Raw genomic sequence first — 13,520 nt, 5'->3', positions numbered from 1 at the left:
TGTACCTGTGGATCAAGAATGGTGTTTACATTTTTAAATGGTTAAGAACCCAGAGGAAGAATAATTTGGTATCAGTGTCCATAAATCAAGCTTTATTGGAGCCCAGCAACATTCCTCACGTGTGTACAGCTGCTTTAATACTGTAATGGCTGACTTTGACCAGTTTAGACAGAAATCTTATGGGCTTGCAAAGCCTAAAATACTAACTACTTGGCTCTTCACAGAAAGTTTCCCACTTCCTGCCCTAAACGTTTGCTGACAGACTGGTTTTGGGATCTGCTTATCTTCTTTAAAGCTCTCTAACTTTTAGCTTTTAGATGTTTAGAAAAGTTTTGGCTGATGTATTACTCTGAGAGGAAACAGGTTTTTAGGATCTCCACATAAACAAATAGGCAACACCCACTGGAGACACAACTAGAAATGTGTGTATGTATGTGCACGTGTGTGTGTGTATGTATATCAAAGAAATATATATATATATATAAAATCAAAGAAATTCTGCAGAGATATATATATAATATATATATCAAAGAAATTCTGCAGATACATATATACATATATATCAAAGAAATTCTGCAGATTACATATACATATATATGTACGTATACATATATATACACATGTATGTATACATGTATATGTTATCTGCAGAATTTCTTTGATTTGAGGAAGTCTCAAAAGATTTCCAAAACCTGTTGATGCTTCCAAGGGTGTACAATAAATACTTCTTGGAAATGTAAAGCAACTTCGGAATGGTGACTACAACTTTCAGTAAAATTTTAATTGTGCATAATGACATTGTCTTTTGTAAATCTGAGGTCAATACTGAGGCAAGTTCCATTAGATCACAGAGTAACAGATGAAGAGGACTGAAAAACATAACCAGTTGAGATAATTTACGGAAGAAGGGGTCATCCATCTGAGCTCTTTGCATAAAAGTCCACCTAACTGTCTATGAAATGCTAAACAGAAAAAAACAAGTACCTGAACTTTGGTCAATATTTAGGGCCAATTACAGACTTTTAAAGGTTTTTTCCTCCATTGGAAATAGACTGAGAGAGACAGCAATGGACTCCACACTAGGAGCTCCAAAAATTTCAGTTTATTCCCTATTGTTTAGTTTACTAAACCTTACCTATAAGATGCTATGGTTTGGATTCAAAGTGCCCAGAAAACAATAACCACAGCCTGACATATCCATGTTCATTCAAATGACAGTAGTGAATCACTGCATAAGATAACAGCAAAACAAAACAAAAACCCTACAACTGTAAAAGAAGTATATATATCCCTTTACCTTGTTCTTGCTTAATCCTCTCTCTTTCTGCATATCCCGCAGTCAACATATTGATTCTGTTAAGCCATCTGAAAAAAAAATTAAAATCAGTAACATTGCAACTTAATTTCTTATATGTTACTTCTTAAAAATACTTATTTTAAGAATAAAGATGTGGTGTATATATACAATGGAATATTATTCAGCCAGAAAACAGAATGGAATCTTGCCATTTGCAACAACATGGACGGAGCTCGAGTGTTATTATGTTAAGTGAAATCAGTCAGTCAGAGAAACACAAATGCCTTATCATTTCACTCATACGTAGAATTCAAGAAACAAAACAAGTGAATGAAGGGGAAAAAAGAGAGAAACAAACCAAGGAACCGACTCTTAACTCTAGAGGACAATCTTATGGTTACCAGAGTGGAGGTAGATGGGAGTGAGGTGTGCTGGGTGAAACAGGTGATGGGGATTAAGGAGTGCACGTGTCGTGATGAGCACTGGGTGATGTACGGAAGTGCTGAATTAGTACATTGTATACCTGAAACTAATAAGAGAGTCTAGTAACTATATAGGAATTAAAATAAAAACATTAAAATAATGTTTATTTTACTATATTTTACTAACTATACAGGAATTACATAAAAATATATAGGAATTAAAATAAAAAATCATTTTTAGAGAGGGAAGGGGGGGACAGAGGGTGACAGAAGAGAGAATCTTAAGCAGACTCCAAGTCCTGCATGGAGCCTGACGAGGGTCTCGATCTCACAACCCTGAGATTACGACCTGAGCCTAAATCAAGAGTCGGATGCTCGGGGCACCTGGGTGGCTCAGTGGGTGAAAGCCTCTGCTTTTGGCTCAGGTCATGATCTCAGGGTCCTGGGATCGAGCCCTGCATCGGGCTCTCTGCTCAGCGGGGAGCCTGCTTCCCCCTCTCTCTCTCTGCCTACTTGTGATCTCTCTCTCTTTCTCTCTGTCAAATAAATAAATAAAACCTTAAAAAAATAGAGTCAGATGCTTAACTCACTGAGCCACCCAGGCGCCCCCAAATTGCAAAATGTAATAAAAGTATTTATTTTAAGATGTTTAAGAATATATGAGATAATTCTATGTAAAAGATGTGTTCTTTGCTACTCTTGACACATGGAGTCTTCAATGAGCTATAATTTGCTATAGTACAAATTGTTCCCAAACTAAAGATGCTATTTTGATAGAAAAGGCTTAGGCAAACCTGTTCATATCTATAATATAGAGGGTTTTATGATGATCAGAGCCCTATTAATTCTGTTGCTCCAAATTCAGAAGCACTCCAAATATCACTGCTGATTGTGTCTTCAGAACAAATGCTCCTTTACAGATACTTAATATCATACAATATATACTGATGAGGGAGGAAGTTATGAACCTTGCTTGTCAAAATAAGTTTTACTATGAAATGTTAGTTTTGATGAAGGTTATTTAAGTTTAATGATCCGGGGGAAAACACGTCAGGAGTACTTTGGAAATGTGTCTCTAAATACAAGGGTATTAGGTTTTCTAAATGAACAAACATAATTTTAACCTCTGTTCGGATCCTGCAAATTTATTTCCACAAACAATAGTAACTTAAAAATAAACCTTCCCTCTCTCAGTAGTGCTGCTATTGCCAGTGTAGGGGCCTGCATCGTTTCAGTCGCCATCTTTGTCCCACCAGATCTCTCCCTGTGTTCATTATTCTGGCTGTTACACTGCCTCAGATTATTGAATCATAAAATCTTTAAATTAACCTGGCAATTTCCCACTGGTCCGTTCTGAGCTGTGATCCGTATACTTTCTCAAATCAGAAATTAAGGAAGAACCCCCCCCTTCCAAACTATCTTAATTTGGAAAAAATAGTATAGTTAACATCATTAAAGTGTGGAATAATCTGATCAAGATATATTTTTAAGAAAAAAATGATATCTGAGATCTTTTTCTCCTAAAAGTTTATCTCCTGTTTCAGACGGAAGATGATGTGCTTTGAAGTAAGTCATATATTTCAGCATTTATGCCCAGTGGTATTCACTGTGTAGAAGACTGTTAGAATATTTTGAAAAGGGGAGAAAGTTGTGTCTCTCACTGACAAAATCACCTCCATGGATATTTCAGCTTTCATTTTAAGAATAATTCACCTAAAGCTCAACTTTATTTTGATAATTACAATGTAATAATCACCTCAAGTATTTTTGGGAAGTGAAGAAGGGACTGGAACAGAAAGGGAATAAAATAAAGATTGATCAGATAAATTCAGTAGCATATACTCCCACACTCCAGAAAATTACAAATGATAAAATTACAAATGATAAGAAGTCAACTTTGTGATGAATAACCTTTAAAAAATGACTCTAATAACTAAGAAGAGTTCAAAATTGAAATTTACTCTATAGGTCATTTGTAGTGAGAAAGGTGTTGAATTTGTACCACAAATTACCACAGGGTAATTTTTAGCACTTTTAAGAAAGACCTGCCTGATGCTTTTTGGGTGAAAATGATGATAATAGCACCAGAGGAACATGTATTATTAGATTTTAATCCAGTACTTCATACTGACTATTTTAAAAGACATCACTAAAATTTCATTTTGTCAGAAGTTTAAAGAACAATGAGTTCCTTATGAGATGAATCAGAAAACTAAAAAGAAGCTTCCTTGATTTTTCGGTGCAACAAATTTACTAAATGCCTGATATATGCTGAACAATGAGCTGTTTTAGGGGCACAAAAATGAGTAAGATATAATTCCTGCCTTCCGTGAGTTCCAAAATTGCTAAATGTCAGAAGACAATTGAAAAATTCGACTACTTTTCAGCAGAAAAATCCGGTTCATGATAAAAACTCTTCAAAAAGTATGTGGCTTACTCAGGCCAGTGTCTACACACACAAAAGGCTGAACACCACACAGCTGTTGGTGCTGTCTTGGATAAACTTGTCCTTAAAGCCTCAGCTAGAAGAGGCTTACGTATATACTTGTTGCAGTATAATTTGGTATGTAAGGCCATGATAACAGGAGATATATATTCATTAACAGAGTCGAGAAATATTTCATGAGAACCTATGTCTGCCAGGTCCTGTTCCAAGCACCAAGGATGCAGAGAGAAACAAAACAAAGTGTCTGCCTTCACATAGCCTACATCTTAGTGAAGGCAACAGACAATAAATAGGGATACAAATAAACATATGTCAAGTTAGTATCAAGTGCCATTTACAAAAACAGCTAGGCAAAAAATTTAGAAAGTCAAAGGTCCTAGGAATGGGGGGAGGCTATTTTAAGAAAAACTGGTTGGGGATACAAGCATTGGATTTAGTGATGGGGAAGCGCTTTAATACTAGGTCTACATTCAGCACCTTACTGTAACACTAATGTTTTAAAACAAGACAATATAGGTAAGGGGATATTGAGCCTGAAGTGAACATTCTCATTAAGTTGTCAATAACTGAGAATAATGTATTGAGAGGAAAAATCTGAGTAAGAATTATGGGAGAAATGTACAAATAGTAATTACCAAATAGAAATGGATCAATCCTCACAATTGCAAGGACATATGTGCTGACACGATAAGGAATATATACGCCAAATGAATTTAGTAAATAAGTCTCAGAATACTTGAGAAACATGATATTTTGTTTCCTTCCCACAGATTTCACAAAGACTGGCAATTTTTTTTTCATGTTTCAGTGCTCATTTCTGAGGAGGAAACAGATGGATGGGGGTGGGGGCCTCAAAAGTGTTTTTGCAAATTACCTCACAATCAAACTTACAGCTGCTCAGAAAATAGAAGGTGAGATTTTAATATTCCATGTGTGTATATATATATATATGTATATATACATACATTTTGGTATATGTGTATGTATGTATATATATAGGTATATGTAAATTTGGGTGTATGTATGAATGTGTACATGGTAAATGTATCAATGGTTATATAGTTATATGTAAATTTGGGTATGTGTATGTCAGAAATCACTATACTTTTAAAATACTTATGCTAGTACTTTAGAAATCAAGAAATAACAAGATAAAGCTCATATTTATATTATAATTAGCATAATTATAATATTATAAATATAAAATCTCTTGAAGACTTAGGTACATTCCTTTAAAAGGTTGTATATAGAATGAACAATGCCCAGATTATCTTGCTGCTATGTTAACAATCAGGCTATAGAACAAAATTGTTGGGGACATCTCTCCCACCACTGATTCTCTGTTTATTTCCAGCACTTGCATTCCTCCTTTCTATTAACAGGTAATTTCTAAAAACTTGCCTATTCAAAGTAGACATTGGGAATATGATTATAAAAAAAGGAAAAAAAAACAATAAAAGTCCATTATAATTAAATTTTTAAAAAGATTCGGTATTTCAGGGCAATGCAGTTCTGAAGGGTATAATATACCAAGCAAGTATAAAACAGAACTCATAAATGTATGATATGGAGATGACATATTTGATCAGATCCTTTTTTTTCCCTTGCTTAGAAAAAACAAAATGAAACACATGGGTTTGGTTTAGCTTTTTCTATGAGATCCTGAACCAGATACATCCAGAGGAGTATTAGGGAAGAATAGTGACATGACACACTTTTGAAATTTTTGCTAACACAGGGCAGGGAGTGGAGACCAGGAATGGTTTCTAGTTCATAAAAAGGAATTTTCTTTCCTTTTTTTTTTTTAAAGATTATTTATTTATTTATTTCATGGAAAGAGAGAGAGAGAGAGATCACAAGCAGACAGAGAGGCAGGCATAGAGAAGGGGAAGCAGGCTCACTGCTGAGCAGAGAGCCCGATGCGGGGCTCGATCCCAGGACCCTGAGATCATGACCTGAGCCGAAGGCAGAGGCTTAACCCACTGAGCCACCCAGGCACCCCGGCATTTTCTTTCTTTTTAACAATATTTTATTTATTTATTTATTTATCAGAGAGAGAGAGAGAGAGAGAGTACGCACGAGCAGTGGGAGTGGCAGGCAGAAGGAGAAGCTGGCTCTCAGGCCAAGCAAGGAGCCTGATGTGGGGTTCGATCCCTGGACCCTAGGCTCATGACCTGAGCTGAAGGCAGCCGGTTAACCAGCTGAGCCACCCAAGTGACCCAAAAAAGCACTTTTTAATGCCTAAAAAGACTCTGATTAACATGTTTTATAAATAATTAAGTTATGCTAATTCTTAGATAGAGGTGATTGTGTTCTAGTGTATCCATCTTGTAAGATGGGATAATGTTCATTTTTAAAAACTAATTCTGTTTGGTCATGATGTAAACCCTTCATCTTTATCCTAAGGGCACTGAGCTCAACATGTGATAAAACAGAGAGTGAGTGACTACAACAGTAGAATTATAACATTATTAAAATACAAAGTAGAGCGTTACAACTTCCCCCCACATCATGAGCATGTGAATAAACATTTTCATTTTGAGAACAAATTAAGGAGAAAAGGCTCTCCAAATTCTAACTGCCTAATGTGAAATTTCAAGAATTGCAAGATAAATCCAACAAAGATTGTGGGAAGTACAAGAAAGATTCATTTCCCTTATTAATAATAAAATATTTTATCAAGTGTTCTCTATACTTGTTTTGTCATTTCCTTGTATTCATATGCTTGCTTTGGACAAACTGTTCCTTTACTCCCAAGTGTCAAAAAAACCCCACAAGATTATTTATAAAAGCATATTAAGTGTTCATTTAGTGTGCTCAAGCACATTTATAAAGTTGCACAATTTTGTGTTTAAAAATATCTGGAGGGGCGCCTGGGTGGCTCAGTGGGTTAAGCCTTTGCCTTCGGCTCAGGTCATGATCCCGGGGTCCTGGGATGGAGCCCCGCATCGGGCTCTCTGCTCAGTGGGGAGCCTGCTTCCCTTCCTCTCTCTCTGCCTTCCTCTCTCTCTGCCTGCCTCTCGGCCTACTTGTGATCTCTCTCTGTCAAATAAATAAATAAAATTTAAAAAAAAATCTGGATACTGGGGGCGCCTGGGTGGCTCAGTCAGTTAAGTGTCTGACTCTTGGTTTCAGCTCAGGTCATGATTTCAGAGCCCCACCTGGGGCTCTCCTCTCATTGTGGAGCCTGCCTAAAACTTTCTTTTTCCCTCTTCCTCTGCCCCTCCCCACCCTGTTCTCTTGCTCCATCTCTCTCTCAAATAAATAAATAAATCTTAAAAAAAAAAAAAACGGGATACCAATTTTTTTGGAGACACACAAAGAAAGGTAAATGGGCTAAGAGCCCAAAGTACATAAAAGGAATATGTATTGCCAGCAAACACTTAAATAGCACTTATAATTGAAAAGGCACTGTTCTAAGCCCTTTATGTGTGTTCATTTGCTCCTCACTATAGTCCATTGGGCGGAGATGGTTATTATGACCATTTTTAAAAGGGGCCAGTACCTGGCATAAAGAGGTCCAGTTCTATAGCCAAGGTCACACAGCTAGTAAGTGCGAGAGCTAGGATTTGGACAGTCTGGTTCCAAAGTCTATGCTCTTAATCACTGTGTTATGCTGCCTCTCCCTAGTTGTTGCCAAGTTATATATGTCATGTGCACTGCCTATGGAAGACCTGTGAAAAGGAAAAATCTGAATCTTAAATCCAATTTCTGTAAGTCTAGAAATGAGAGATGGGAAAGGAAGGAAAAGGAAGACATCAAATTCATAAAAGTTAAAGTGGAAACCTGGTGCAGAATGTTATAGATGACGGAGATATGTATATATGTAAAAATATATATATATTTCTTCCTCCCCTCCAACAGCCCCAAATAACCATGTTGCCATTTAATCACTTGGCAGTATAATCTTGTCCAGTGATAGAAGAAATATGACAAAAAGAAATACTAATTTTGCTTAGGACTGAATAATTGAGATGGATGTTGTGCCATAAATGCTCAGCACTTGGAAATGTCAGGGTTTTTTTTGTAATTATCTTTTCTCCCCACCTGGAAATAAATTTGAAGACACATTCTTGAAATGGACTTTTGAAAAAAAAATTTTTTTTTTTACAGTGGGTTTTCTTTTAAGGGTCTATATATGGATTCAGGCACATTTTTTGTAAACTCGATAAATAGTCAACAGGTTCATTTTGACCTTTAAAATGCTGTTCTCTGAAATTAGCTAAGGCTAGATGCAGCTATGCCTGAGTCCATTTTATTTTAAACTGATCGATCATGGTGACATTATTCTCTAACATTAATGTGGAAAGCTTAGAATTCTAAGCCTAACTGACTTTCTAAGTGCTTTGAAATTTAAGTAACATTTTACCTGTTCATATCATCAAGATGTTCAGCAGCAAAATAAAAGCTTTTGATTTTAGGATGACAGGCTTTGAATGCACTGCAAAAGGAAACAAAGTACACTTATTTTATTTCAAATTGGGAAATAAGTTAGAACCAATAATTTTTATGGGTAAAATTATCTCAACATCTAACCTGAGTTCACACATATAATGCTTTTGCCATGATGACAGAAATCAGTAAAAAACTCAATTTTCTGCCCACAAACTGCTTTCTTATTACCTCAATTTGAAAGCATTAGACAAGTAACCTATAATTTAAAAGCTAGAAATTAAAAAAAAAAAAACCCTTCTTTTCTCTCCCTCTCCCCAAATAAAATCAACTTACTATTTCTTGCGGCATTCACTGGCTCTATCAATTTTAAATTCAGGCAGACTGATGAATCCTTCTGCTTTTTCATCCTAAAGAGGTAACACTCTTATTTAGGATATTATACACAAAGGGTTGAAGCTGATAATGCTATGTAACTATGCTGTAAAAATCTATACTAATAAATCTGGTCATTTAATTTTTAAATTTGACATTTTTGAGATTATAGTCCCACTCTTATTTGTTATATTCTATTAAATTGAAGATATACTTTAAACATTTAGACCACTACAAATTAGGATATACACAAAAATTTTGAAAAATACTTCTTATATTAGAAATAGAAAATTCTTTAAACTGTCAAAGTGAAACATGTTTTATAAGTAATTTTCTCACCAGAATGCTTATATACTTTTATAACAGATAAAATAACTTCAGTCCACATTCACCATTCATAATTTTCTGTAATTTTTAATGTTCAGATGTAAAATACATCAAAGTTTACTAATTTGATTCCTTTTCTGCCTCTAAAAATGTCTTTTCTCAAACCTGAATTAAGTATGCTGTGTATTCAAGATTTTATAAATGAAATAAGTTAATTTGATCTTCAAATATCTACCTTCAAATATCTACCTATGAATGCTATATATATAAAAGTCATTTTCTACTTGAACAATTGAATGAAATGCATAAAATCCTCCTCCCTCTAATGTGGCAAGGAAAAATGAGACAGGAGAGTTATCCAAATCTTATGTTAGATATAAGTTATTCCAATTAGGTTAAGACTACCTTTGGCTAAATGATTTCATTTTTGTTTTCCCTTTCATGGTCACGACCAGGCTCCTCGGAATTTTACTCCTAAACTCTGATCTGTGGTGTTATCAGTTCATGGCTCCTTGTATATCAAGTTCAAGTGATACTATACCCCTATCTGCTATCTCAAAGAAAAAAAAATACAGTTTCTTAATTCTTTCAGTATGTATGTATAAATGTAAAACTTAATAAAAATCTGATATTACTGATAGTGACTGAAATGTATGTTATAAAAAAGAGAGTTTATGACTTTTTCAAAATTTTTCAATATTTGAGTAGTTTTTTCTTACAACTTTGAGGTAAATGCAATAATTTTTTTTTATTTTTATTTCCAGCATAACAGTATTCATTATTTTTGCACCACACCCCGTGCTCCATTAAATGCAATAATTTCAAATCTCTTTTTCAATTTTGATGTCTGCTAGATCAATCTTGATATCTTTAACTTTAAAATTCTAAATTCTGAATGATTTAAAATATTTTTGGGATAGATAGTATCTTCCCCTAATGATGTGATGAGGGATTTTTACATTTCTCCTAAAAAAGCACGCTGGTATTCTTATTATGCAATGGAATTATTCATTCACTTCTCACAAGGCTAACACAGTAACAACTCTAAATGAAACTTAGCTACTGTTCAATATAAAAGAGTCTTATATTTTTTTCACTTACATTTTGAAAGAATATAATATAGCATACAGCAGACAAATCTGCAAGTGAACTTAAAGAGAAATGAAGACTATATTTTGATAACTTTTTGGTTGGCATACAAAAAGTATTTGATAGATGTTAAATGAAAGTATTGGAAAAATTGTTTTTTATATATAAAATAAGATACACTTAGTGAAATAGAAGGCTTTTTATGTAATTGTATGATTGATTGGCACAAATAATATCAAAAGCACAGAAAATAACCAAATCCTTCTATATAATATTGGCACTTATGTTGATAACAAAATGTTACTTTAAGATTTTACAAATGAAATATGAGGTCAATTTGAAAAATATTACTAACAGCATATTACGGAGTACTGGGTGTATGCCAGGCATTGTTCTAAGCGGCTTTACATGAACTGATTCATTTCATCCATATGATAGCCCAGTGAGCTAGGTACTATTATTACTCTCCCTTTTTGTAGTTGAGGAAACTGATTGATGCATCAAAACTCAGATGGGTTAAATCTATTCTCTTAACCATGAAAAACATAACTCCTCTAGACATTTTGTTATAGTAATAAGCACAATTATGTTAAATTATATTTCAAAAATTAATGTTCAAATGCAAATTGATGAACGTCCTAACATTCATTTAGCTAGCACACTCTATTGTCCATTTTTTGAGAAAACAAGTTAACAATAGAAATTATTGTTAAAAAAAACCTTACTAAGGTGAACTGATAGATAACTATCACCAAAGAATGAAAATAAATGCAGAGACAAAGAAATGTCAACAAATAAGGTATACTGTTGCATATCTGTTGTGATAGGTGGTAGGTTATGATATAATTACTCTGGATAAATATCTGTTTACTGCAAATGAAACAGAAAATCATAAGAACAATTTAAATATACTATATACACTCCCCTTCCTTAACCCCTCAATTGGGCCAAATGAAATGAATACTTGCAGATTTTCAAAGCTAGTCTTCTAGTTCACGTTTTCTTTAAGAAAAACAAATTCAAGTGCTATTAATTTACTTAAATTATTAAAGAATTTTGTTCCTCCAAGAAAACAGAAAAAAAAATTTAAAACCTCGAGCAAAACTGAGATATTTAAAAATCAATTTCAAATTCCATGTATAATCCTTCTAGTTAAGCTATCACTAGAATTAGTTTGGAATTTTGAATTAGATACACAGAATTTTATCTGTGTTGTATTTTTAGATATGTTGCCACATTTGAATAATTGAGACAACTCTTTCCATAACCCTAAAAGGCAATCATTTTAAGAAGGCAGATTAAAAAATAACTAGTGGAACTCTCCTGAATTGAAATTAAGGTGGTTATATGATTTTAAAATTTAAGTCCCCAAATGGTGGTTCTTTGGGTTAAAGACAGAAAATGGATGAGAAAACAAAGTGTGCTTTGTCTTACCTCCTCATTAATATACCAGTATAGGGATGCATCCTTTAGGACAAACCAATATTTCTTCCATTTCTGTGAAAAATAACTCTTTGCATCTTTCTTTTTCCAAAGCCAACCTTCACAGTCACCCCGGCCAAGATCTTTGCAAGAAATTCGTCTTTTGCTCTTGCCAGCTATAGGACCTAAAAGATCATAGTAGGTAAAAATGCTCTTTAAATTTCATACAAGTGTGAAGGTAGAAGATTAGTCTATAGCTCATAAAGATAAGTCTGGGTACTTAATAACCTTAAAAATTCTTATTTTTACATTGTATCAGAATATGGAAAATTCTATGGAAATCTTCAGTACCTTTCCCCCCACCTAAGTGACATGCAAAGGAATCAGGAGTGTGTAATCCCAGTCTCAAAACCCATCGAGACCTCTTATTGTAAATGGTACCCCTTCATCATAATTGACTTGAAAGAGAAGCTGTTCTTGGCAGCTCTTGCTAGGGGGTTGTGATCTTCCAAACCACCATGGGCTCAGGCAAGAGAGGATGCGTGAAGTATGCTGGTGATTATCACGGTGCAAAATAAACAGCTATAGATTTCATTTCATTTCTTTTTCCTACCTTTGTTTTTCTTCTTGGATTTGTGCTGCAGTGAGGACTGCTGAAATGTCTGAAATCCAAGGAAGGGAAGAATGTTATTTGACACTCAGGGTACCATCCACAGTGCTAGCATGCTGTACAGAACTCTCCAGAGCTGAACAATGACTCTCAACTCAGGCCAGAGAAAGCATTTTCTTTCTCCAAAGACTCAAATGAAACAGAAAAACTCAAAACAAATTCATATAGATCATGTCATTTAACTTTCTAATCTCTCATGAAGCAGGAGAAGATATGATCATTGTCTTTCTTTTATAGGCAGAGAATGCGGGGCACAAAGCAGTGGTAAAACTCAGGGCTCTTACATATATATATTTATACATATATACATATACATATATATATGCATATACATACATGTGTGTGTGTAGTACTACTTTTTACCCCTTTTAAAAAACGGGTTTATTGTGCTTTCCCAGGCCATATCTTATTTGGTTCTCACAAGGGCTTATGAAGTAGTCAGGCAAATAGGACTTTGACTTGTTACTTTGAAGTTCATTCCCTTCCATAAGCCACCAGCACTTGAGTGAATGTTTTCTTGTCACACTTCTGTTACTAGGACTAGGAAGTCATCTTTGTGTAAGTGATGTCAGTACCTCATCTCCAATGATCTTCATTTCTCTCCTCAGATACCGATGCCCATGACTGGGTTTGTTATCTTAAGCACACCCCAATCACCGCCTCTATTACTGACACTTTATGTAGCCCAACAGCTCCAACCCACTCATTTTTAGAAAATCTTCACTGAGGCATCCAGTTTGTCGACCTTACCACCCTTTAGTGTCTTTTTCTCACTCAGTTTTCATGCGACATTAAAATCATTATGTTGAGCTATATGCTCTCTTTGTCATACTTGTCTAGCTAAACAACCATCTCAGCTAAACCCATCTGCTAAATGTCTTAAGAGAAAAACCCACAACTGTATTAACTGGTCTAGCTTTCAGTGACTATAAATCATTGGTTCTAGTCAGTCTACTAAGCTACATTTTTGTTCACTGGTATAATGAGGTTAATTATGCTCATGTGATTAGCTAGCTTACAGGGTACAGAGATAGCATGTGTAATTTCAATTCACAGATATGCCTTCAAAACGACTTTTAG

General features: G+C 34.6%; 1 protein-coding gene across 5 annotated transcripts in view; it reads right to left on the bottom strand.

Moving 5' to 3' along the window:
• CNKSR2 (connector enhancer of kinase suppressor of Ras 2) overlaps positions 1-13,520 on the bottom strand; it is a 281,217-nt gene that overhangs the window by 51,789 nt on the left and 215,908 nt on the right. For all 5 annotated transcript variants that reach the window (XM_032330646.1, XM_032330643.1, XM_032330644.1 and 2 more), the window contains 5 exons: positions 12,384-12,432; positions 11,783-11,955; positions 8,894-8,967; positions 8,535-8,606; positions 1,298-1,365 (listed from right to left, as the gene is read on the bottom strand). In XM_032330646.1, the coding sequence (XP_032186537.1) occupies positions 1,298-1,365; positions 8,535-8,606; positions 8,894-8,967; positions 11,783-11,955; positions 12,384-12,432 (436 nt within the window). The remainder of the gene's footprint in view (positions 1-1,297; positions 1,366-8,534; positions 8,607-8,893; positions 8,968-11,782; positions 11,956-12,383; positions 12,433-13,520) is intronic.

This window comes from Mustela erminea, chromosome X (genome assembly GCF_009829155.1).
Source record: "Mustela erminea isolate mMusErm1 chromosome X, mMusErm1.Pri, whole genome shotgun sequence".
NCBI classification, from domain to species: Eukaryota; Metazoa; Chordata; class Mammalia; order Carnivora; family Mustelidae; genus Mustela; species Mustela erminea.
The sequence above is the reverse complement of the archived record's forward strand: the minus strand, read 5'-3'. Positions and strand labels throughout refer to the sequence as shown.